The sequence below is a fragment of the Ursus maritimus genome, unplaced genomic scaffold (assembly GCF_017311325.1).
Source record: "Ursus maritimus isolate PB19 unplaced genomic scaffold, ASM1731132v1 scaffold_12, whole genome shotgun sequence".
NCBI lineage: Eukaryota > Metazoa > Chordata > Mammalia > Carnivora > Ursidae > Ursus > Ursus maritimus.
Window position 1 is genome coordinate 42,975,702 of NW_024423564.1, and position 23,045 is coordinate 42,998,746.

The 23,045-nt window shown below is 40.2% G+C and overlaps 1 protein-coding gene across 1 annotated transcript in view; it reads left to right on the forward strand.

The window, feature by feature from the left end:
• Positions 1-23,045, forward strand: part of ERICH3 (glutamate rich 3) — a 95,399-nt gene that overhangs the window by 58,618 nt on the left and 13,736 nt on the right. Inside the window, exons 10-13 of the mRNA XM_040626589.1 lie at positions 2,565-2,751; positions 6,588-6,886; positions 10,990-11,226; positions 20,963-21,412. Coding sequence (XP_040482523.1) covers positions 2,565-2,751; positions 6,588-6,886; positions 10,990-11,226; positions 20,963-21,412 — 1,173 coding nt within the window. The remainder of the gene's footprint in view (positions 1-2,564; positions 2,752-6,587; positions 6,887-10,989; positions 11,227-20,962; positions 21,413-23,045) is intronic.

Below are 23,045 nucleotides of genomic sequence, written 5' to 3' on the forward strand. Positions count from 1 at the left end.
TGTTAGCTTGCCTCCAAGATTGCTACTTATTACAGGGAATGCCACTGGCCAAGGCTTTTTGTTTTTTGCTCCAGATGAAGTCAACCCCCACTGACAGGGAAGCTGCTGGTTATTTATGGCCTGCCCTCCTCTGTTAGAACCCGGGAAGAACTGCTGTCGGGAGAGGGGGATGGGAGCAGCCCCAGGCAAGAATGCCTCAGATTCCCTCTGTTCTTACGAAAAGTTCAGTAATTTTTGATGAATAGCGGCTGTCAGTTTCTTTTAAATCTTTGGTCCGTTTTTGGAGACAAAATTTTAAGGGGAGAGGATTTGGGGACCTCGCTCCAGAAATCTGGCTGATTATTTTTGTCTCTCCTGCTGAATTATAACTTCTTGAGTCAGAAGACCATATTTGATTTTTTTTTCAGTACTTTAGTTCCTCTCTAGTGCCTAAAATAGTGTGAGCCGCTGCCAGTCAACAATGAATAACCACGTTTTACAAATAGTATAGCTTGCTTTCTAGCACTGCACATTATATCATGTGTAAGGCTACTCAGTGATGTGGGGAGACTGGATGGCTCCCTCCACCCAACTCCTTCGCCCCCTCCCGCGGCCATCCTCGTTTAATAGATGAGAATTCTGAAATGCAACCGTCCAATGACCTACCAAGGGATACTCAACTTAGTGAGGAACTAGGACACGGACCCAAATCTTCTGACCTCTGGTCTATAGTCTTTCCATTATTCCATGCAGAAACCGTTAAGTCAGGGTTGGAAAGCATCACTAAATTTTAAAATATAAGCTTAAAAAAGAAATAACCAGGGAAGAAAAGCAGAGGGTGTCAATTCTTGTTCAGTAAGTTTGAACAAAAGAGGAAGGAATGGACTAACAGGTGGGTGCACTCTCCAGCCACATGGCCACACGGTGGAAGGGCAGCGCCCCGAGAAGTCCGCCTCCTGCGCCCACTCTCAGCATTTCCTTAGCTGCACCCTCTTCCTGGGCTGGGACCTCAGGTAGTTGGGGGTGTGATGCTGCAGCAGAATAGATCACATGACATGAATGTCCCATTCACGTTTCTGGAAAGAAAGCAGTCAAGCTCGCTTTCTAGTCCACACTTAGGAGTCCGTGCATCAGTAAGACAAGTGGATTTTTAAATCTGTTGTATCTTAGTTTCCCCAGACGCTAACTTTTCAATTTTGTCTTCCCTTGTGTGTTTCCTTGTACATCACACATACTAAGGTATAGATGATGGAATTACCTTTCCAGTAGTTGTGTTCTTTAGTACAAGTTGCAAACTGATCTAGACAGCTTTTGGGGGCGGAGTGTGGTATGAACATAGCATTTCCAGATGACTGTGAAACAGGTTAAAATAATAATTTATTAATTAGTTATTGGGGGCCTCCTATGCCATTGTCCTGGGACCTGGGGAAACAAAGATGAGTCAGACAGTTCCAGCTGTCATGGATTTCACAAACATGCAGGGCAGCAGACAGTTACATCAGGGTTCTCAAAGTGGGGTCCCTGGACCAGAAGCTCAAGCATCACCTGGCAACTTAATAGAAATGCAAATTCTTGGGCCCTAGTGAATCAGAAACTCTGGGGTGAAGCCCACCAATCTGTGTTATAATAAGCCTTTCAGGGTATTCTGACACACACTGAAGTTTGAGAAGCCCTGGTGTTGCCGTATTTTTAAATGACTGTAATAACAGTAACAATAAGAAATGTGTTCAGAGCAGAGAGATGAACTGATCAACTCCATGACTAGCACAAGTGGAAGAGTCCAGGGAGACCTGTTTTGTAAGAAGCGACATTAGAAGTGTCATGAAAAGCAGGTTTCTGAGTCGCTCTGTAGAATAGTGTTTTCTTAGACCTAGAATTTGGGATCTCTAGGGTGAGACCTTTCCAAAGAGCATTATAAAGACTTGGGATGATTAAAATTTATTAACTACAAGCAGTGGTTCTTAATTTATTGGTGGGACTTTTGGGTGGGTGGGGGAACAAGAAGGGGACCCAAATCCAGGCAGATCTGAGAATGGATTTGAGATGGAATAATTCTACCTCATCCATATATGTATTAGGCTGGCTCAAGTCATAGCTAAAAATACACATTTATTTAAAAGCATTACTGAGCTCACAGTAGCCTTTTGCCATATACTTTATCAGTAGCTAAATAGCAAGATGGAATCTAGAGAGGTATTTGGACTCCCAGCACTGACTCTCCTACGTACTGTATGGATCAATTACTGAGTTCCCTTGAACTTTAATTTCTGCATATAGAAACTAGTGATAAACACTTCATGTGTTTGTTGAGAAATAACAGACCCAAGATTACCGGGCACAATGCCTGGCCATAGTAACAGCTCATATAATGTTATTATTTTATTACAAATCAGAGTTTTATAATGCCTTGGAGTATTTATGTAAATAAAAGTAATAGCATGTGTTTTTATGATTAAAAATTGTCCTCAAGTTAAAAAGGTGATCTAGAGCATAATACTGTACTTATCTAATAGAAAAATGTGATTTTGAACATATTGGTCCAAAGTCAGTTGCTTTCACTGATGTGTTTACCTTTTTAATTCCAGAGACCTTTCAGTTTATTTCCAAAAGGCACCATGGTTTTCCCTTCAGTCTCACCTTTTTCCTGAATGGGATGCAGGTGAACAGGTTAAGCTCCTGCTGTGAATACAAGCATCGAAAAGGTTCCAGACTTGGAGGCAAACGAGGCTACTTTGGGTTTGTGTGCGTGGAGAGATCATCTCCTTGCTACAAGTATGGAAACAAATGTCCTTTGGTAGAGGGCAAGTTTGCTACATTTTTCTTTTTATGCTTCTACTGATGCATTTCTCATCACAGTTTGTTAACAAAGGTATCAGCGTAGATGAGCCTAAAATGTCTAAGTTAACCGTTGCTTATTATAACCCAGTGTGTTGTGTTTGAAATTATTAGATGTAAGTTAGATTTCCAGATGTATTCTATAATGGGGATAAAAGCTGGTGGTGTTCCAAATTCTGTTTCTCTCTCTCTCCCTCTCCTCATACTGCTTTAAGTTCTGTTTCTGAAGGGAAGGAGAGAGGGTGTTTTATTCGCATTCTTCTTAGGAACTGGTTTGGGAGTCCCAGAGCATGTGCCAAGCAGCTGTCTTATGTGGTTGGGTTATCAGGTCATGCTTGTATTATGGTGTGGCCCAGTTATCATTCTCACGCCCCTAGTTTTAATCTCACGCCCCTAATTTTAATGCGTGATAAAGGGTCGGTTTTGACTGTTGCTTATCAGCTTTCATATTAGACATTCTGTTTGAAATTAGGACACTTGCTTGTAGGCTTTCTTTAATTTTTTTCTGAAAGGACTCATGGAAAATTGATATATGCCAAGCTAGAGAACATGAGCGAACCAACCAAAGCTCCTGCCCTCGTGGAGCCCATTCTAATGGGGGAAAGGCAAATAACAAGTAAACCAGTTAATATGTGTCAGCTGGACGTGTTGGGGTCAACTGCAAGTACTCTGCGGATTGTTTCTATAATTTCAGTCAAGCAGGAATTAATCAACTGAGGTTATGGCTTAAGGAAGAAGGGATTGGAGGTTTTAGGAAGGAGAAAGGGTGTGGAGGAGTCATCCAGCAAGTGGGGCAGTGAATGGTCTAGAACAATACAGTAGGCGTGCCCAGGTGTACTTAGGACCCACCTGAGGCTGTTTTCCTTTTCCAACTCAAATATGCTTTCTCCATATTTGTGGGCAAGTCATTTAACAAATTTCCGTTTGACTCCCAGGAAAGCTGATGAGCTCATATACAATCATCCATGCACAAACACATTGCATTCTTTGAGAGTTGCTGTATAAATCCAAGCTGTAAATGTTTGGTTATAAACACTTCCTATGGAGGTTTAATAATCAGTACTAAAATCTGATTGATGACATCTACTTTCCTACTTAACACTTACTAGTCTATGTATAATTTTTTATATGATTTCATTTGATTCCCTCTAGCTTCTGTCTTTGACCTTTTCAAATAATAAAAACAAAATGGTCGTGATATTAAAGAATAAGACCTGTTAGGTTTCTTACCTTTTAAAAAAACTGATTTATATAATATAAATATAAAATAAATGTTTATAAAATATAATATTATTCACTTATAACATTACATAACCTTTTGGGGGGGTCACATCCACAATAATGCTTTTAATTATTTTAAGGGGTGTACATTAATGCCTCTAATTTGTTAAAAAAGAAATTAATTTTAATTCATTTAAAAAATACTGGCTCTGGAACTTTGGTTATGAGGAGAGGATTATTTAAAATGCCAATAGGGAGTTCAGGTTCTAAAAATGATTAGGAATTACCTGTTTAAGGTCTTCGGAAAACAAGAAAGGCTCAGCAGCGGTCACGACTAAGTGTGGAGGTCCCACAGTTGTACCCATCCCTCGGTCATGGAAACCGAAGAGACAAGGTAGTTTTTTCAGTTGCTGGAGTGAAGCACGGGAGGGAGAATGGCCCAGCCAAGTAGAATGCAGGCTGCGCCGCGCTTTGGAAATCGGAATCCACACCTCTGATTGTACTCAGAAGTCAAATAGGTAGTCAGTGACAAGGACAGCACAGGTGTTGCTCACTTTGTTCGTGCAATTCCCCGAAGCAGATGGGCCATAAAAAGTCTGTGCGTGCAGTAGGGAGGCGTCAAAGCTCTACGTAGTCACAACATAAACTAAAAGTAACAGCCGATCGGAAGCTCCAAATCGATGCATTTGGGGTTGCCATTGATAAGGGAAGAACAGCTTGAACAGAAGGCAGTGCTAGTAATCATATTCTGTGAAGATGCATGACACCTTTATTCCAAGGAAAGCAGTGTGCGAAGTACATCATCGTTACAGGCAAGAAACATTTATCAGGCTTAATGTGGGGGAGGCGAGTGTATTCTTATTATCTCATTTTTTACAGCCTGATAGTTACTTTGAGCGCAGATCTTTTAGCTTTATTTTATGGGGAGATATTGAAAAGATAAGTGATATAACTAAGTTCTCATAAGCTGGGAGAATTGATTCCTATGCTACTTCTAGACTTGGGATGGCTGAAGTTCGGTGAAATCTTTAACTCAACAAATGGCCATTGGATCTGATTCACGCTGTGGCGGTTTTCAGATTTTACATATGATTTCTTTTCTTCCTGGACGGACACATCTGGACTACATTTGGATCCGCTTTCACCTGTGCACTGTATTGATTCGGTTTCCCACTCAGTCGTGCAGGGAAGGGGACGCAGGAAGTTCTAGAGGAGGAGGCTGGTGGAGGCTGACAATTGCCAGGCACCTTTCTCAGGTCACAGGTGGTCTCTAGGCCTTGGTGCAAACTTCTCCAGATTGTGCTAGTTTCTGGTGAAGAGGGTGAGCCCTTTCCCTGCTGGGAAGCCCTGCAGTGTAGCATCTGTCTGTGGGGCTGTCCTGGGAGGGCTACACCTGTAATCTAACAATATCTTTGTACCTCCTTGTGAGGGGATGGAATCTAGCAATCCTGAGCCAGGATCCAGCTCCATCCCTCACCTGCCTGCTGGGTGAGCTTGGGCAAGGCATGGAGGCCCGCCAGCCTCAGTTTCCTCAAGTTTGTCAAGTTGTGATGATAGTTCTATTGTATCGTCCTGGGTACGGTAATGAATCCTGTAAGATAATGTGTATATAGTACCCAGCAAAGAGCTTGGCACAGAGGGAATGCTCAATTATCTTACTATTTATTATAATCATTTTAATTAATATCTGTATTATTATCGTAATTGGAATTCTTATTTCAGTATTAACTTGAGAGATAGGAAAAAAGCTATAGAAGGATTTATTCATGTTACTTTTATTATAGCTGATTTAAAAAATATTTTTTAATGTACATTCAGATCATCTGCTTGTTTCACCAGATTTGACTTCAAATGACTTTATGACCTCTACAAATTATTGCCGTCTCCAAAGAACAAAAGAGCTTATTGCCAGGAAAAGTCACCAAAAGATTGTCGTACAGGCTTCAAAAGGCCATTCTAAAAACAATGATGACAGTTCTATTAAAATAAGCACGCAGGCTCCCGAGGTGTTTATATAAAGGGCACAACAACATTTGACTGTATATGTTTCTTAAAAAATCAATCATATTTATATAGAGTCAATCTTGTATATAAGTCTTTTGTTGTTGTGTTGTTGGAATAACAAATTATCTAAGACTGAATGGCATCTTTCTTCTTCTGATTATTTTTATCTCAGCTTCCCTATTTATATACCTGAATGTTCTTTTATCACATAATTCTCATTTAAGAACTTGAATGATATGTTTATTGGACTCTCTAATAAGGCTAAAAACACGCTTTGAAGGCATGAGTTTTCGTTTGAGACAACTGTTCTTAGTTGTTGTTTTCTTCTTTATTACCGTGGGTAAAATTATTAATAATTGTTTGTGTTCATTTATAAGAATTTGGTATGAGTGAGAAAATAGCTTATTCTAATTAACTATGTGTACTATAATAAAATATTTCTGATAATATTTCTTACTAGAATAAGAAATAAATGATTTAAAAAGCTTTGAGTTTCCACTGTGTTATATACAAAGGTTAATAAACATGTTATTTTCTATTTTTCACAGGTGCATTATTGCAATGGGCCTTGACAAAAATCCAACTTCACCAAAACCTAGGAAAGAAAAGAGTATTGAGAAAAGAGAAGAACTGAAGAAGGGTGAGGGGAAACTGAGGAAGGATAGAGGGTGCATGATACCGAGAAGGAGTGAGATAGAGGGGAACAAAACAGCTTCAGTCATTTTTTCAGCTCAAGAAGAAAAAACAGGGATCGTAGAAGTGAGAACAGCTGTGGAAGAAATGGAACTTAAAGGAAAACCAGAGCAAGATGTTTGGGAAGATGCCCAGGAAAATATATTTAAATACGGTAATGGATAACATAGAGTTCTTTTGTTGTTGCTATTATTTCAAATGCCCTTATGGAGATGGGCAGCAACGCACTAAATGTCACTCAGTGGCAGTCTTCAGGCGGCTCTATTACCTGGGAGGAATCCCTGACCACCTTCTCCCTCCAAGGGGTTGGTTAGCACTTGGGCTCATGTAGCACCTTAGCTAAAGAAATTGTTCTTTAGAGAAATGACAAGACAAGGAAAAGCACTGAGCTTCTGGGGCAGCACATTATGGGAAGGCAAATACATCATGAAACAAATGCTAGATAAAGGCTAGTTTCAGTGAGGTTTGTGGTGCTGATTCCTCCCGTGTTTTTTCCTGGACTGATGAGGGTGTAGAGTTGTCTCCTCTGATTAACTTCTGTCCTTCCTGGGTAAAAAGGGGGAGGGGAGACACCTTCACAAGTTTATGTCCTGCTTTTAGGCAAATAAGGGGAAGGCAGAGACCTCTTCTTGTATCTACTCTTTCTCAGTTGCCTTCAAAAGAATCCGGATGCCAAAATGGCATATTCTGGGCCGGCATACTCTGCCACACTCCAGGACGCAGGCTTGTCTAATTCCAAACCCAGACTGTCCCACTCTGTACAAACTGTCCTCGATGTTACCCCGGTGTGGGTGGTATGTCCAAAGGCAGAAGGGGAGAGCTGCCTGCACGTCGGCCGACAGCAAGGAGACAGCGCTGGGATTCGAGGAGCATTAGCCGTGCGCTGGAATGACCTCTGGAGAGACCGGCATCAGGAAAGGGGCAGATCCCGGGTTCCTCCTTCTCATCTCATCTCGCTGCTGCCCAAGGGTTTCAGACAGCCAAGAGAAGAATTACAGAGCTGTGATAGCACTGGGCTTTGTTTATTACTGAAAGAATGCGATCATCTTAAAACAAGATTTCACTTATGACACTTGGACCCAGTTTATCTCTCTCTGTGATCCCTTCTAGTCTTTGTATCTTCGACTGAGAACTTAAAACTATCTATGGCAATAGCAGTAGCACAGAGATGAACAAATCGGACGTGTTTTTATGTGTGTTAACTTTCAAGACGTGTAGGCTTATTAAAGCTATGCCCAGGAGAGGCTTTTATATTCTTCACTTTTTTTTTTCTTAAACCGACATGGCCAGTGTTAGGAGTAGTGTACTTTATGCCTATGCTATAGCTTTTCCCAAGATCTTTCTTCTGTGTCGGCTGGTTAATGGATTGTCCTCTAAAAAAAAGAAGAAGAAGAAACAGAGGCAGCCAGGCTTCGGCGCCCCGCGGAGCATCCCCTGATGGTAAAGGGCAGCAGGAAACTTGAGTGGAGGTCAGTGAGAGAGGTTTGCCGCTGGATTGGTGTCGACCTCGTGTCAACTCACTTCCTCATTAGTGGGGATGGTAAACAACAAGCTAATTAAATTCTCTGGAAGAAGAAAGATGAGATGGGAGAAACAAGAAATTATGAAAAGGAATCCAGAAAGCATGCCCCCAGTTCACTCAGAGTGAGAACATGTGTAGATAACATGAAGGAGGTGGCTCTGAGCTCTCACGCGAATTGAGTGCTCGTGGTTCATGGAGGGATGATATTTAGGGGTAATGACAGTAGTGGGTAGAGCAAAGCCAGGGCAGCTTTGGATCTTGTACTTTGAGAGAAAACACAGAAGCACCTCCAAAATAGGAGGTAGGGACTATTCTTATGGTTCACTACATGTTCCTTCAATTAATGCTCTGCTTCAATAATGTAACTGCAATTGTGTCCTAATTGTGGACGCTTGTGCTTCTCCGATTTTAGTCAGGTGCCTCCATGAGAGTGTATTTTTCCTGGTCTATGACCAACTCCTTCCACCCCCATATTACTACTAATCCCTAATCATTATTAGACACGTACTGCCCATGACACTGTACCAAGCATGTTCCAGGGATGATGATTATGTATCTTTTAAATTTTTTATTTATTTATTTGAGAGAGAGAGAGAGCGAGAGAGAGAGCACAAGTAGGGGGAGAGGGAGAAGCAGACTCCCTGCTGAGCAGAGAACCCAACGTGGGGCTCAATCCCAGGACCCCGAGATCATGACCTGAGCCAAAGGTAGACGCTTCACCGACGGAGCCACCCAGGCGTCCCTGTTCGAAGGATTATTGCTTGAACAGTCACCACTGCTTTGTGAGGCACGCTCTACCCTGTCACAGATGAAGAAACTGAACCTTGAAGACATTGAGCAAATTGTGTAAGGTCACATAGTTAGCAAGTGTTTTCACTTGGACTTGGGCACATGACGGCCTGCCTCTAAAACCCTCCTATGTCACCACTCCGGGACACTATGGATGGAATTATAGCAGTTCATTCCTGTTCTGCTTGGCCCCCTGCTTATCCTGTGACCAGCGGCAAATATCTGCAAAGTGATAGAAGCGTGTGTTTCTCTGTGGTGCGTGTGTGTGAGCACACACGTGTGTGTTCTGTGGCTAACCCAAACTCCCCCTTTTATGGAGTCTTCCATGATCTCCAAATGACTTTCTGCCCTTTTCTAAAATTCCATTCCACTCCTTTGACACTATTTCCCAGAAGTCCTATATGAAAATCTGTAGCAGTCAAGCCCAGTAGTGGTGAAACTAGCATTACTGAGGACCATGTGTAAAAACTACTGTGAGTACTGTATCCTTTGTGTACTTGTATCTTATTTCCTCAACAAAAATTGGAGATTCCTTGATGGCAGGGGTTGTGTTATCGTAGTGTCTCTTATCTTGCAATTTTATCTTCTTCCACGTTAAAGATTCTCCAAAAAGGCTTACCGATTGACAGCTGACTGGGCCAAGCGAGGGACTATCCTATTATTTGGCCTGAAATACTTGAATAAAAGTATTTGTTTTTATTAGTATTTCCTGTTTTTTTTCATACAGTATAAACCAAATTCATGTTCCCCACATTAAATCTCTTTCATGAAAACATTCTTGTGATGAATTCTCTTTGCCTTTCTTCGTTACAGTTTCTGATTTCACTTTTCCCCTTACATCTCCCTCGTACAATCTCTGCATTAACAGAGCTTTCTTCATATGCACAGGGCATGCATTTCTAAATTAAGTTTCTTTCATTGGGGCAGGGTAGATAGCTCTCAAGTAATTACCTGAGAGGCCCCCACCACTGGCAAGGAAGCCAGAATAGCTAATAACTAAAACACACAAAATAGGGAAAGCTTTATTTCCCCTGTAATTTTTTTTTAAAGATAATTGTTTATTTGCTTAATTGGTTCTGCATGAAATCCTTTTGCTCTCCATCCTTGGCATGTTGTCATTTCAAGATTTTTAGTTTTTGGTGGAGGAAAAAGGGGAACAATTAAATATGAAAGGTGAAAAATTATAACCACAAGGGACAGCTGGAGTTTATCTGATGTGACAATTTCCTTTTTCTGCTACAGATTTGTTGCACCTCTGTAGGGAATGAAGCAAATTAGTGGCAGTGACAGGAATGTTCTATTTTATAAGAATTTTTTATCCTTGGAATGTAATTATTTCATTGACTGTAGGGATGAATAATGCATATGATTTGGGTTCTGGTCTAGGTATAGAATCTCTCATAATGCCTTTTCTTGATGTCCATTTGGTTCTCAAAGAATGTGCTATTCACAGTATTACTTCTCAGGGCCTTTGGACTTGATTAATTGAATTTTTCCACTTCACTATTCATTAACTTGATATCCAAATATTTTGAACATTCTTCATATGAAATATGACCTCGGTGGGTCTCCAAATTAACTTTCATTATTACAATCCTGTTCTCCTCATTTTTAATTTATTTCTAACTGATTGTTTTCTATCAAGTCCTTCTCCTGTCCATTTTGGTTATTGTGGATGATGATGTCCATTTGTAAATGAACTTTCATTAGGTTTCAGGCTCGTCATTTGGAGCCTTATTTCTTTTGTGCTCTTGTGTATGTAACTGATTGTGGTCTTTGATCATTTGCTGTTGGTTTTCCATGTTCAATAATTGTGGGAGAAAGAAGTGAAGAAAGGCCCAGAGAAGAGAGGATAGTGGAGTCAAAATTCTCATTAAAGTCAAACAGGTTAAGTATCAGAGATTCTATTTTCCTTCTTATAGTGGTGTGTTTTTTTTTCCCCTCAGAATATGAAGAAGATTTTGAAGTAGATGAGGAGAAACAAGATGAGAAACCTAACGAAGAAGGACAGGCTGATGATCAAATGAATGGGATGTCAAAGTCACCCTCAGATGATGAAAAAGATCATTTAGCCCCTGAGAAGGAGAGTGAAACCTTGTCTCGGGAGGCAGCGGATGCTGATGACAATGTGAAAGATGAAGGTGACGGATGCTCTGACAGTGAACTGGAGGAGCATAAACAAGGCAAGTTGTTCCCAGATCATGTGACATGTGCTGTTCAGCAAGTGTGCTCACTAGTGTTCTCTCCTTTATATTTAATGGGATGATCCTCTTTTAGAGCCTCGTTCCCTAACCAGCGGATGTTGATCAATCGGGCTTCCATAGGTACCTAATTTATGGGGTCACTCCTTAATCCCTTCTTTCCTTAGTTGATGCTGGGATTTTTCAACAGGGGTCAGAAAATAACTCTTGTAGTGACACATCCTCTGTTTACTTAGAGAGTTACTTTTTTTTTTAAATCCCAAAGTATTTCCTCTTACACACACACACACACACACACACCACGTGTATGCACGTGCACACACACCATTTTGTAGCCTTGAAAAAATGAAAAGTAGCTCCCATTCAGTTAAAGGGAAAGTTGAAGATTCCTGCCCGAGGTTCATGTTTTCGTCTTCACTTACCTTGCACACAGGATGCTGGCATCTTAGTTTCATGGAAGGATTATTGCTCTTGGCAAAGGAGGCTCCCTCACAGTCTTTAAGCCGAAAATGACTCTGAATGTTCAGGGGGACAATATAGAAAGGTTTTCAGGCAGAGGAAGATACCCTTATCATCTGAGGCATATCTCAAACATTTTAAGACTTTTTTAAAGACCTTAGTTCCCTGAAATAATGTTCAATCAAAGAAGGAACCAATTTCCTGCTTTGTCCCATAAAAGGGTTTGGCCAAGGGTATGTGATTCTTAGTTAATCAGAGATCTTTCCTGGTACACTGAAGGCATTTATTAGTTATAACAGTAACTCTGTCATTTTTAAGTATATGTATGTCTTTGTAGTTTGCTTTGGGCTAGAGAATAAGGTTACATTTGATGACTTTTTGAATTGCTGTCCATTTCCCCCATTCTTTCCACTTCTCAACATTTTTTTCTGTATACAATTCAAAATTTTGAATTCAAGGAGTATATTGGGATAATATAAAATGAGAGTAAATTCAGTAATCAAGTAATTATAAAAGCAAATATTTTAGTTCCACTCTCTTCAAGAAAGAATTGAAGCAAACCTATTCCAAAATTTCATGTACACATACACAAGGCAAGAAAATACAGAAATTATTCAGAGTAAAAGAGAAGGTAATTTTACTAGGAACTGTAGATGGGACCATCACTAAGCTTGAACTAAAAATTTAATCCGGAGTTTCCTGACAGTCAAAGCAAAGAATGAAGCACAATGTGAAAATTTAGAATGATGTTCGCTATTAGTAAACTTGAAAAGATTTGATATCACTTTTATTGTAGTTGAAAGATCCACTGAAGATTAATGGTCAGGCATTGAAATATTTTTTTATAAAGTCTTAGGCCTTTTCTATAATTTCTTTTAATACTTACATTTTATTTCCAGACATGCCTAATATATAAGCTTTTGTCCTCAATTTGGGTGTGAATATTGGATTTAAGTTTATATTCCTATTTGACATAGAGAAAGTTAAAGAATTCTATGGGAAAGTGATGTCACATGAATCAAATTTTGAAGAAATTATACAAGTGACTTGAACCTGGAATAGAACTGAAAATGTGTTTGCATGTAAATATAACTGGTTCAAAACACAAGTGACTCAATTTTCCATTTCTTCAGTAATGGTGGGGAATTAACAAGTTGATTTCATGAAGATTCAGTTCAATAGTTGGTCATCTGGGATTATTTTTGTGCTGCATAATCATCTTGTTTTCTTAGGATCAGATGGATTTTTTTTCTGAGACAGAATAAATTTTTATGTTCAAACAGAGAGGGATGTAGGCAGTATTTGGATCTTCCTTGGAAGGAAAGCTTTCATCATTTAGACCTATAATTATTGAATGACAAAGATAGGTAAGCATTAAAAATGAATACTGCTTGCATATTAATAATTGGAATCCTATGTTTGGAAAGGCATCCAAAAGGTATTGTTTATTAAGACCCTGTGCTAAACACTGTCCTAAATATTTTATATGAATTATCTGATTTACTTCAACCAATCTTAAAAAGCAGGTACTTTTTCTTTTTATCTTCATTTTACCAATAACTAACCTTGGATATGGTAACTCACATAGCCACAAAGTGATGGAACCAAGATGTAAACCGTACCCAACTTCAGAGCTTGGATTTTGGAGAAACAATATAACATTGTTTCAAATGAGAAAATATCTATTTATCTAAAAGTAAAGCAAATCCCCCCAAGAAAAGAATTCTACTCCCTCAAGACTATGCATTTTAGAGTCACTTATCTTGAGCTCTTCATCTTATTCTCTAGCCTCTGTTTTTTGTTTTGTTTTTGAACAGAGGAGATAAAAACAGACATTTTCTACTTTTACTCGAATGGACCTTTCTCCTCCCTGTACGGACTTCCCTGTCCTCGCCCAGGCAATTAGCTCAGTTGAGCCCCTGCTCTTCCATGACGCTCTCCTACCCTGGCAGCTTTCACTGAGCTCTTTATTTTATAAAGCTCTATGGTTCAGTAATTCATTGTTCTCTTATTCATTATCTCTTATTATTTCATATGTTAAAGTTTATGCCTCAAATTAATTACACAAGTTAATAACACAAAATTATTACACTATGAAAGCTAGGACTGTATGTTGTCCTTGTTATTCTTCTCAGAGGTGATTTCCTAAAAGATATTTTGTAAATATGATGCAATTACTTGATTATTTTAACACCAAGAATTTTATTGGAAAAGATTGTATGGAGTTAGCCGCATTGTTGGGTGTAGAATATATAATATTTTTTAAGAGATACGTAGTGAAAGCTACCAGAACATATAAAATCTAGCCCACGAATGGGAAGTTTAAGAGCCAGCAATTAAATTTGCCAACTATTTTATTTTGTTGTTTCAATAATGATATTATTAATCTATCCTTTTAAAGAGCTCTTTTGCACTTTTGGTATTTACATTAAAACTTTGCCATTATTTTGAAACAAAATCTCATTGCTTATTACTGTTTCTTTCCTCTACCTCCCAGCTCTTTTATTTCCCATCCCTTGATTTTGATAACCTGGCCTTGTGTTATTCAGAAACATTCCTTTTAGCATGCGGTGTATCTGAATTAGAGATTTCATCCAGCAAACAAAGTAGCATGTATTAAAAATGATAATGACACAACGGGTTCCTTGGAACACTCTATTAAAAAGCCAGACAGCATTTCATCTTCAAAAGCGTAAGAGGCATATTGTGACCACTGGCTCTGAGACACCGGTCCATCCTTTTTATTGACATGATTAAGAATCTTGCTGTTAGTATTTGGATGTGTTTCATTTGAACCTGCCTGCACCTGTTCCCAGAGGGCAAACAATTGCCCAGGCTGTCACTCTGGTGACAAGTCGGCCCCATTTAAACTGCCAGCTAACAATTGCGTGGCCAGCCTTGATGAATGCTCTGTGCTGAGCAGCCCGTGAGTGATGAGTTGCTAGGGACCGAGCGCCACGAAGAGAGCACCCTGGTTTAGGGATGACGTGTGAGACTTTCCATCGTTTAAAAAGAATGACAGCTTCCTTTTCTCTGCATTTGTGTTGGCAACCCCGGGCATTAATTCACTAGTTGAAAATATATTGTCATAGGTGAATGTTATAAGGTTGAGGGGAAAAGTGTCATGTCGCTGAGAATATACTTTTATACTTTTATGGACAGTTTGGATGATAATGCTTATGAGTAAGAGGTAAAGAATCAATAGCTTCTTATGAGAAAGATTTCAGAGAGAGAGAGAGAGAATCTCTTCCCAGAATTGCAAAGAATAGAATATAAGAATTAAAGCAAATGCTTTTTCAAGTAAGAAAGATAATACTTCACTTGTTGTATTTTCCAGTCTGTTGAAGAAACAGGCCTTATAGACTTTCAAAATTCCAGAGTCACAAAAATATTCTATTTACTTGACTTACTGACTTCAAGAACCTCACTCTTCATTTCCTGGCCTGGCTATTGAAGAAAAGCACATGAGGGGAGGCCGCTCCTTCCATGTTGAAATTATAGGTGCTATGAAACCACATTCTGTGGACCTCAGTGTAACTTGACTGCTCCTTGAAGAGAAGGACTAGGGGAAGACTGTAGATGGCCTTCTGGTCAGCATCTATACGTGTGATTTTTTTTTTTTTGCATGATTAGTCAAACTTTAATTTTTCTGAATGGTAAGAATTCCTTAATCCATATTCACATTTTGATTATTGAAGTAGGAAGTCATGACTCTCAGGCTTTCATGGCTTTAAATGCAGAATCATCTTTTAGTCCACATAAAACACTTTCCTATGAAGTATTTCTCTGCAGTTTTGAATCTGTCTTGTACACAGCAAAGGTGTTATTGAGAGACCCAATAAAATCTTAATCTTAGTGGATAAATGTGAAAGGACTTGGGCAGCATAGTGTGACACAGGATTTGATTACACTCTCAGTATGTTAAGTATTCATTTTAATGTTTAAAAAAGTGCAATTAAAGGGAGATATGGAGGAACTTTTAAGCTTTTTCCATTTTTTTTGTCTCCTCCTTCTAGAACTGCATTTACCTGTAGATGTTTGTTCTTACAAAGTAATGTGTGTATTTGTCTCTGTGATGAATTGTGTCATGAATTATCCGTGTGAGGACATATGCTCCCCCTTAAGACAAATAGCTAGTTACTGTTTATAGCTGGAATTTAATGATTTCCACTTTTATTTTCATTAAGCATACATTCATTCTACAATATTTTTGAGTACAGAGCACTTGTCTAATTAGGCATTATTGTATATGAAAATATTGACTAAACCACAGTATCTAATACAAAGTATAACAGATTTTTATGAGTTCGTGTGTATAATCAAGATAGAACTACTAATATGAGTAACAGCAGGACGTATGAACTCATGTATCATGGCCAGTTTGAAGACAATAGGAGCAGCATCCCCGCAGATTTTGCTGTGAACCCCCGGACTAAAGAATGGGAGAGAGAAGCAATTTATATTAGAGTTTGGAAGAGTACTGGATCCATGGGGTTGGGATGCATGGTATGTTATTGGGGTGAAAACTAGTTGTTTTTAACTGAATTTACATATTTGTACTGCATTTGTGCACTTAAAGTATTCATGGGGCGTCGAGCTAGTGAACCCAAAACAAAGTAGTTAAAATCAGGGTGCTAATGGAGAAAATGGTGAGTTTAAACTATAGCAAAACCATGCTCTGTGGCAACGGGTGAGGAAATGATTCAAAACTAAGGTCAGGACTTACAGTTGGTTTAAAACAGACAACGTGGTTGCAGTGAGAGTGTAACAGGGGCTCCTGAGCTGTCCATGGTCGCCGTCACCGGAAGGAGAATGAGCAAACACCTGAGTGAACACGTACAGCGGCTTTGTCGTGCTCGTGGAAAAGGAGGTGGTGCCTGGCTAGAGTGTGAAATCCCTGTGGAAGCAGGGTCCTGGCCTGCCTTTTTCTCTACTGTGTCCTTAAAACAAACCTAGCACATTGCCTGACACAGAGGAGGTGCTCAATATGCATTTAATGAATGAATCTATGGAAGTGGATAGAAAGGTAAAGAACAGCTCAGAACCTCAGTAATGAGAGGGGAGAGCAGAGTGCATCCTGAGTTTGCCGGACTGGTGTTGACTGTGGATGTATGAGTGGTTGGCACCTTGGTCAGGTGTGTATCAACTTGGCAAGGCGGGCAGTATAAACAGGGATCACTGTGATATATATATATATATATATAGTGGCCAAAATGGAGAATGACCACTAGGGATATAAAAGGGAGGACAGGCTGAATTCCATGAGTTGTGAGGTTTTGGAGAGAACTATTTTCCGTTTGTCGTCCTGGGGTGGGAACAGTGCAAAGTTAGTTAAGAGAAGTAAGAGTAGGTCCCTGACAGTGGGGGCTGTCTGTTTGAAGGCCTTTTGGCAAGTAGAGTGGTCTTGGTTTTACCACAGTGAGTCATTACAAAAAAAAAAAAAAGTTTTGCAAAACTTGCTACTTTATAGCTAATGGGCATTGGGTATTATTTAACTCCTCTGGGCCTTTAAATTTAATTTAATTAATTTATTTATTTTAGAGAGAGAGAGTGAGTGTGAGCGGGGGGAGGGGCGATGGAGAGAGAAAGAGGCAGAAAATCTCAGGTGGACTCTGTGATGAGCAAGAAGCCTGATGCAGGGCTCAATCTCACCACCCTGAGATGATGGACGCTTAACCAACTGAGCCACCCAGGTACCCCCCTTACTTTCCAGATCTAGAAAAAGAAGATAGCTGTTCCATGGGATTAAATGAGATATTTGTAAAGTGCTTACTTCCTAGTTTGGTACACAGTAGGTGCATACATAATCATGATCAAGTTTTAATTTATTTATTTTTCCTCAGCAAACAGTCACTGCAATTGCTATTCTTCATATAATGCACAGGGTGAAATCACAAGAAAGAAATGTATTAGACTATACTTAACAGGTGTGATTTCATAGAGGGGGAAAGACTGGAATTCATAAAGAAATCATTATTTGATTTTGTGTCATGTAATTTCTACAATGACTTACAGAGGGAATTAGCCCCATTTTAGAGTCAAGAAAACAGAGGCTTAGAGAGGTTCAGTGGCATAGCCAAAGTCAAAGCCAGTCCGCAGCTGAGTCCTGATTGAAACACCTAGTTTTATTTTACAGAAGAACATATTATTGGGGCGCCTGGGTGGCACAGCGGTTAGGCGTCTGCCTTCGGCTCAGGGCGTGATCCCGGCGTTATGGGATCAAGTCCCACGTCAGGCTCCTCCGCTGGGAGCCTGCTTCTTCCTCTCCCACTCCCCCTGCTTGTGTTCCCTCTCTCGCTGGCTGTCTCTGTCAAATAAATAAATAAAATCTTTAAAAAAAAAAAAAAGCCACTTCCCTTCTGGTGGCTTTAAAAAAAAAAAAAAAGAACGTATTATTTTCTCTCAGTCTCATGTTTGTGAAATAGTAGTGATGCAAAAGAAGGAATAGTTATCAGCGACATGAAGAGAGAAGACAGTGAAGGGTTCGGAGACTGACTGAGTGTGCAGGGCGGACAGAGATCACGTAGGGCATGGAATCATGGTGCCACACCAACGAGTGCACATCATTTCTTTACCACAAAGACCAAGAGCAGATGCTTTTAGCTTCGATACCTGCAGGGAGCCGCGGAGAGACAAATAGAATTGGGTGGGAGCAGAGTTGCTTACTAACACGCCTTCAAGATAATTTTTTCCTTCTTAGTGACAGAAAAATTACATGTGTGCCCTCAGTTCTTTCATGTAAAAAGTTCTTTTAGACAAAAATTTCTATATAAAAACTTGCTTCATTTCTAAAACAATAAATAAAATTAGTGTTGAAAATCCCATTCCATGGCCCTGAAACATTCTGAGCTTTTATTTGTAGGCAAAGTCTTGCCCCAGTGTCTGCATGAAAATGAGAGAAAGAAATGAGAAGGAAACTAAATTGCACAGCAAGGTTAGAGAGAAATTGGAAAACAGAAATGAGTTTATATGGGAGGTCGGGTACCCTTGCCTCTTGAAGGCCATTCATTCTCCTGATCTTTCTTCTCGAAGGAACTGACTCAAAATGAACCAGAGTGTGTTTCAGCCTTTTGAGATAAAATAACACAATTAATAGAAGCTGCAAAAGAAAGGTGGAGGAACACTTGTTTTTCTTATTGTGTGAACAACTCGCAGGGCCAAAAGTGAGAGTCTCTTTATCAATATTAAAGATGGTAGATAAGAATATTTCTGGGAGTACAGAACAAGAATAATACTGCATCTAGCTAATTGTACAATTAATGTGAGCCATTGATTGAACAACTAGCAAATAGGAGTTGTTTTTCTTTAAAAAAATTATGAGATGCTTAAGAGAGGGTGAGATCATCGTCCCTAAAGTTTCTGAAGTTGTACAAACAAGATCGAGAACAACTGTCCTTGATCTGCTGTGTTCCCTACTGAGAGACAGATTTTGTGAAACGGAGATAAAGAACGAGCGGTTAAAGTACGTGTTCCTGTGAGAGACAGTGGTCTTCTGATGCCCGTCAAGGTAGCTGGGAGATAAGAACAAATGGAATTGTACTTAAGGGGTTCTGTTGCTTACAGGCTTTTTAACTGCTGGGTAGCATCTCTGAAATCTTCGTGGAAACTCTGATAAGTCTCTGTGACTATGCTTACAATTCTCAGCGCTGTCATGGAGAGTCATTTGGGCTGGAGGGTGTGAAGGACAGGGTAAAAGGAAAGACAGGTATTTCTTCCCCTAAAGTCTATCAGCTGCTACAGCCATCTAGCTGCCAAGCAGAAATGAAAGAAACAGGGAAAAGAGTAAGGAGCACACAGAGAAGAGAAAACAAGAAAGCTAGGCAGCATTTAAGTGTAGGATATTTCATTTGAAAATACATTCTATAAAAAACTATTGTAAACACAGATCTGTGGATGCAAAACTCAAAAGCACGTTTGCAAGTCTCTGGCCTCCAGCATACGGCAAACTTTCAGGCTGTGCGTCTTCCTTCCAGAGATACAGTGTGTAGGTGGCTTTCTTGGAGATTTTTGAAAGTGCTTTTGGGTAGTAAGTACGGAACCATTTCTGGCTTTGGTAAATCTAGTCTGCGTATCTGCACCATCCCATCCGCACACGGCCTCCGTCCCCTAGAAGCCCTCTTACTGACTCCATGTGCCCTCTCCCAGCTCTGGCACCCTCTGCCTTCTTCAGAGGACAGCCCTGGGCTAGGAGCTGCTTCACCCGCCCGCCCGCACAAAGAGCCCAAAAGAGCCAAGGAGCTTACCTCCCCCTGCGGGGCCCGGGCAGCCACGTCTGACTGGAGCAGAGTATGAAAGCCTGACTCCTTCCTCAAGGGACGAAAAATTCTAATATAATTTAGACCTCGGAGGTCCCTGTAGGATCAGGCTGAGGTGGAGATGTTGCTTGAAATAGCTCCCTCGATTGACTTCTTCCCTGCCCTGCCCTGCTTCCCCCACACCTGTAGGAGCTTCTCCGGGAGCATATCCTTAGTACCTCACTTGCACATGAATCCTGACCTCGGCGTCTGCTTGGGGAGAGCCTGAAATAAGACAACATGTCCTCCCACACACAAGCACACACACACAAGCATCACCTCAAAATATCTTTAATGTGTCTTGGGGTTATGCAAATGCATCGATCTTTCTAGTACACCTTGCTAGCTGGGTATGGTTGGTGTTACAGTAGATAAAACTTTAAATTTTATGCATGGAGAGTACTGTGGCTACTCAGGATGATCATGAATAAGTGCTCTCACTGAACAAGTAAGATTATTCGGTTTCTTCTACAATAAAATAGATAGAAAGGCTTTCCAGTACAGTGGCTTTCAAAAATAAATAAATACAGTTGGTTTTCAGTTCAATGAGATTTCCTACTGAAAAATTCTACAGGGGCACCTGGATGGCTCAGCTGGTTAAGCGTCTGCCTTGGGCTCAGGTCATGATCCCAGGGTCCTGTGATGGAGTCCTGTGTAGTCCAGCTCCCTGCTCAGCGGGGAGGCTGCTTCTCCCTCTCCCTCTGTTCCTCCCCCCAGCTCCTGCTAGCTCACTATCTCTCTCTCAAATAAATAAATAAATTTTTTTTAAAGAAAACTTCTAGAGACTCACAGATTACATAGGTTTTTCTTTATCTTGACAATTATGTGCAATATATGTAAAAAAAGGTATTAAATCTATTAACCTATATTAAAAAATTTTAGTATGATTATTACTAACCCAATTCCCACAATTAAAACCAATTGCTTTTTGGAAAAACAGTGATGTCATCATTTTTATTTTTTAGATATAAAAACTGTTTCGTCCTCCTCCTCCAGAAGTCAGCCGTGTTCTATTTGCAGTGATGATGAATCTGCCGTGGAAGATAGGGAGGCCCACGCTGGAAACAGTCCCAACAGAAGCGCCAGAAGTTCATCTTCCCAGGAGTCGAGTGAAAATGATGAGCCAGGAAGATCCCACCTTCCAACTGAGGATTACTTAGAAGTTGAAATTGAAGACCAAGAAATAATCACAGCAGATGTAGAGACCAAGCCTCTGCCCATAGAGGAATGCTTGGAGAATGTTCTTGAAGAAGAAATGGAGGAAGGAACCCAGGTGATTGCAGAGGGCTTATCTGAGAAGCCGAGGGAACGTGTTTCCACGGAAGAAAAAGAAAAGGATAAGAGTAAGCTTTGGGAAGGAAACACTGCTAAGGTGAAGGACAAAAAGGCAGGTCCCCATAGGGTGGAACAAGATGGTAAGTATGGCCATTGAGTTGACCTGCCATTGTTCCCATGCATGGAAGCTGATTTTGGTCCTTGCATTTCTGCCAAAGCTTGGGAAATACTATCGTGATAATGCCAGAGGCATTCAACTTTTTTCTTATTTCTCTCTTCGTCACATAATCATACATGTATTTTCAGCTTGCTGTTTTCCTTCTATGCATTTTAAAAGTTACTTGATAAATCTTATATAGCTTGTTTCCTATTTTCTGTAAATTCCTTCTTGTGGTAATTCTATCTCAAGAATCAAATAAACCACAATATGTGTCTGAAGGCAAGGGTATGTGTGGCTTTTTAGAGGTGATTTAATACTAGAAATACCATTTGTTCGTAACTACGTATGCACTTATATATATACACACACACACACACACAGCAACTAACATTGGCAGGTGCTTACTACGTGCCAGTCCTAAACACTTACATATATTAACTCATCTACTCCTTACAACAGCCCAGTATCCCCTGAGTTAGGTTCTCTTATCATCACGTCTTTTTTTCACAGGGGACGAAACTGTGGCTCAGAGAGGTTAAGTAAGCCGTCAAGATTCTATAGCTCCTAAGAAGCATTCCTAGGATTTGAATTCAAGCAGAGTGACTCCGGCTTTTAAGATTGTTCTATTGTATCTGTGCAATTAGAAATTTAAATTTAGATAAAAATATGACAGTTTCGTAGAAAACTCCAAACTTTACTCTGAGTTCTTCTCTGAAACTGAGTGACTTCTTGGCCCAGTGGTCTCTGGGTGAGTATGCAGGATGGTCCCATTTGACACGGGGACAGCAAAGAGTGTCCTGCAGTAATCAGGCCCCACGACCTCAGACATGTGGAAGGTCTGATGACTTTCTCAACTTTAGGGGGACAGTTAAAGGACCAAGTTGTGTCCTGTGGCCAGCTGGAACGTGCCTGCCAGGTGTTTGGCTCTCACATAGCGTCCTGTGCCCCGTCACTCCTCTCCCTCCCCTGTTCTCTCTCATCTGTCTCCTGTCCCAGCATGGTAGGCATTCTTCTTGAGTCCAAGATAAAATCTGTTTTCACATTTTAATATTACTAAAATCATCTGTTTTAAAGCTTATGCATACTTTTAATGTCTCTAACATTTTTTTTTACGACCTTAAAAGCTGTTATGAAACTACTGGGGCCTACATCTAGGAATTGAGGATGTTGAGTAGTTATTTTTCAATTCAATCATTATTATTCACCTTCTACTATGTGCAGGGAACCATGGTCAATAAGAAATGTGTAGAGAGGGTGTCTCCCATCACATGATAAGAGGAAGGCTTGGCACACCAATAATTGGACAAAGGTCAGTAGTCATTCATAAAACCAGAGAAGGTACAAATGCTGGCGTTTCCAAAGAAGGGGGAAGTCCCATTTGGTTAAGTACACCTTGAATGTTTTTGTGAAGGATCTTTTTGAGGAAGGCTTCAAAGGTCAGATATGATTTTTAAGATCAAATGGAGGAGGATAAAAGCATTCTAGATAGCGGGATGTAGCAAATTCAAATAACTCTGGAACGCACAGTTTGACAAACTTCGACCCACAGGCGCCATCTGGCCTACCACTTTTTTTCTTCTTTTGCATTGCCTGTGAGCTAAGAATGTTTTCAG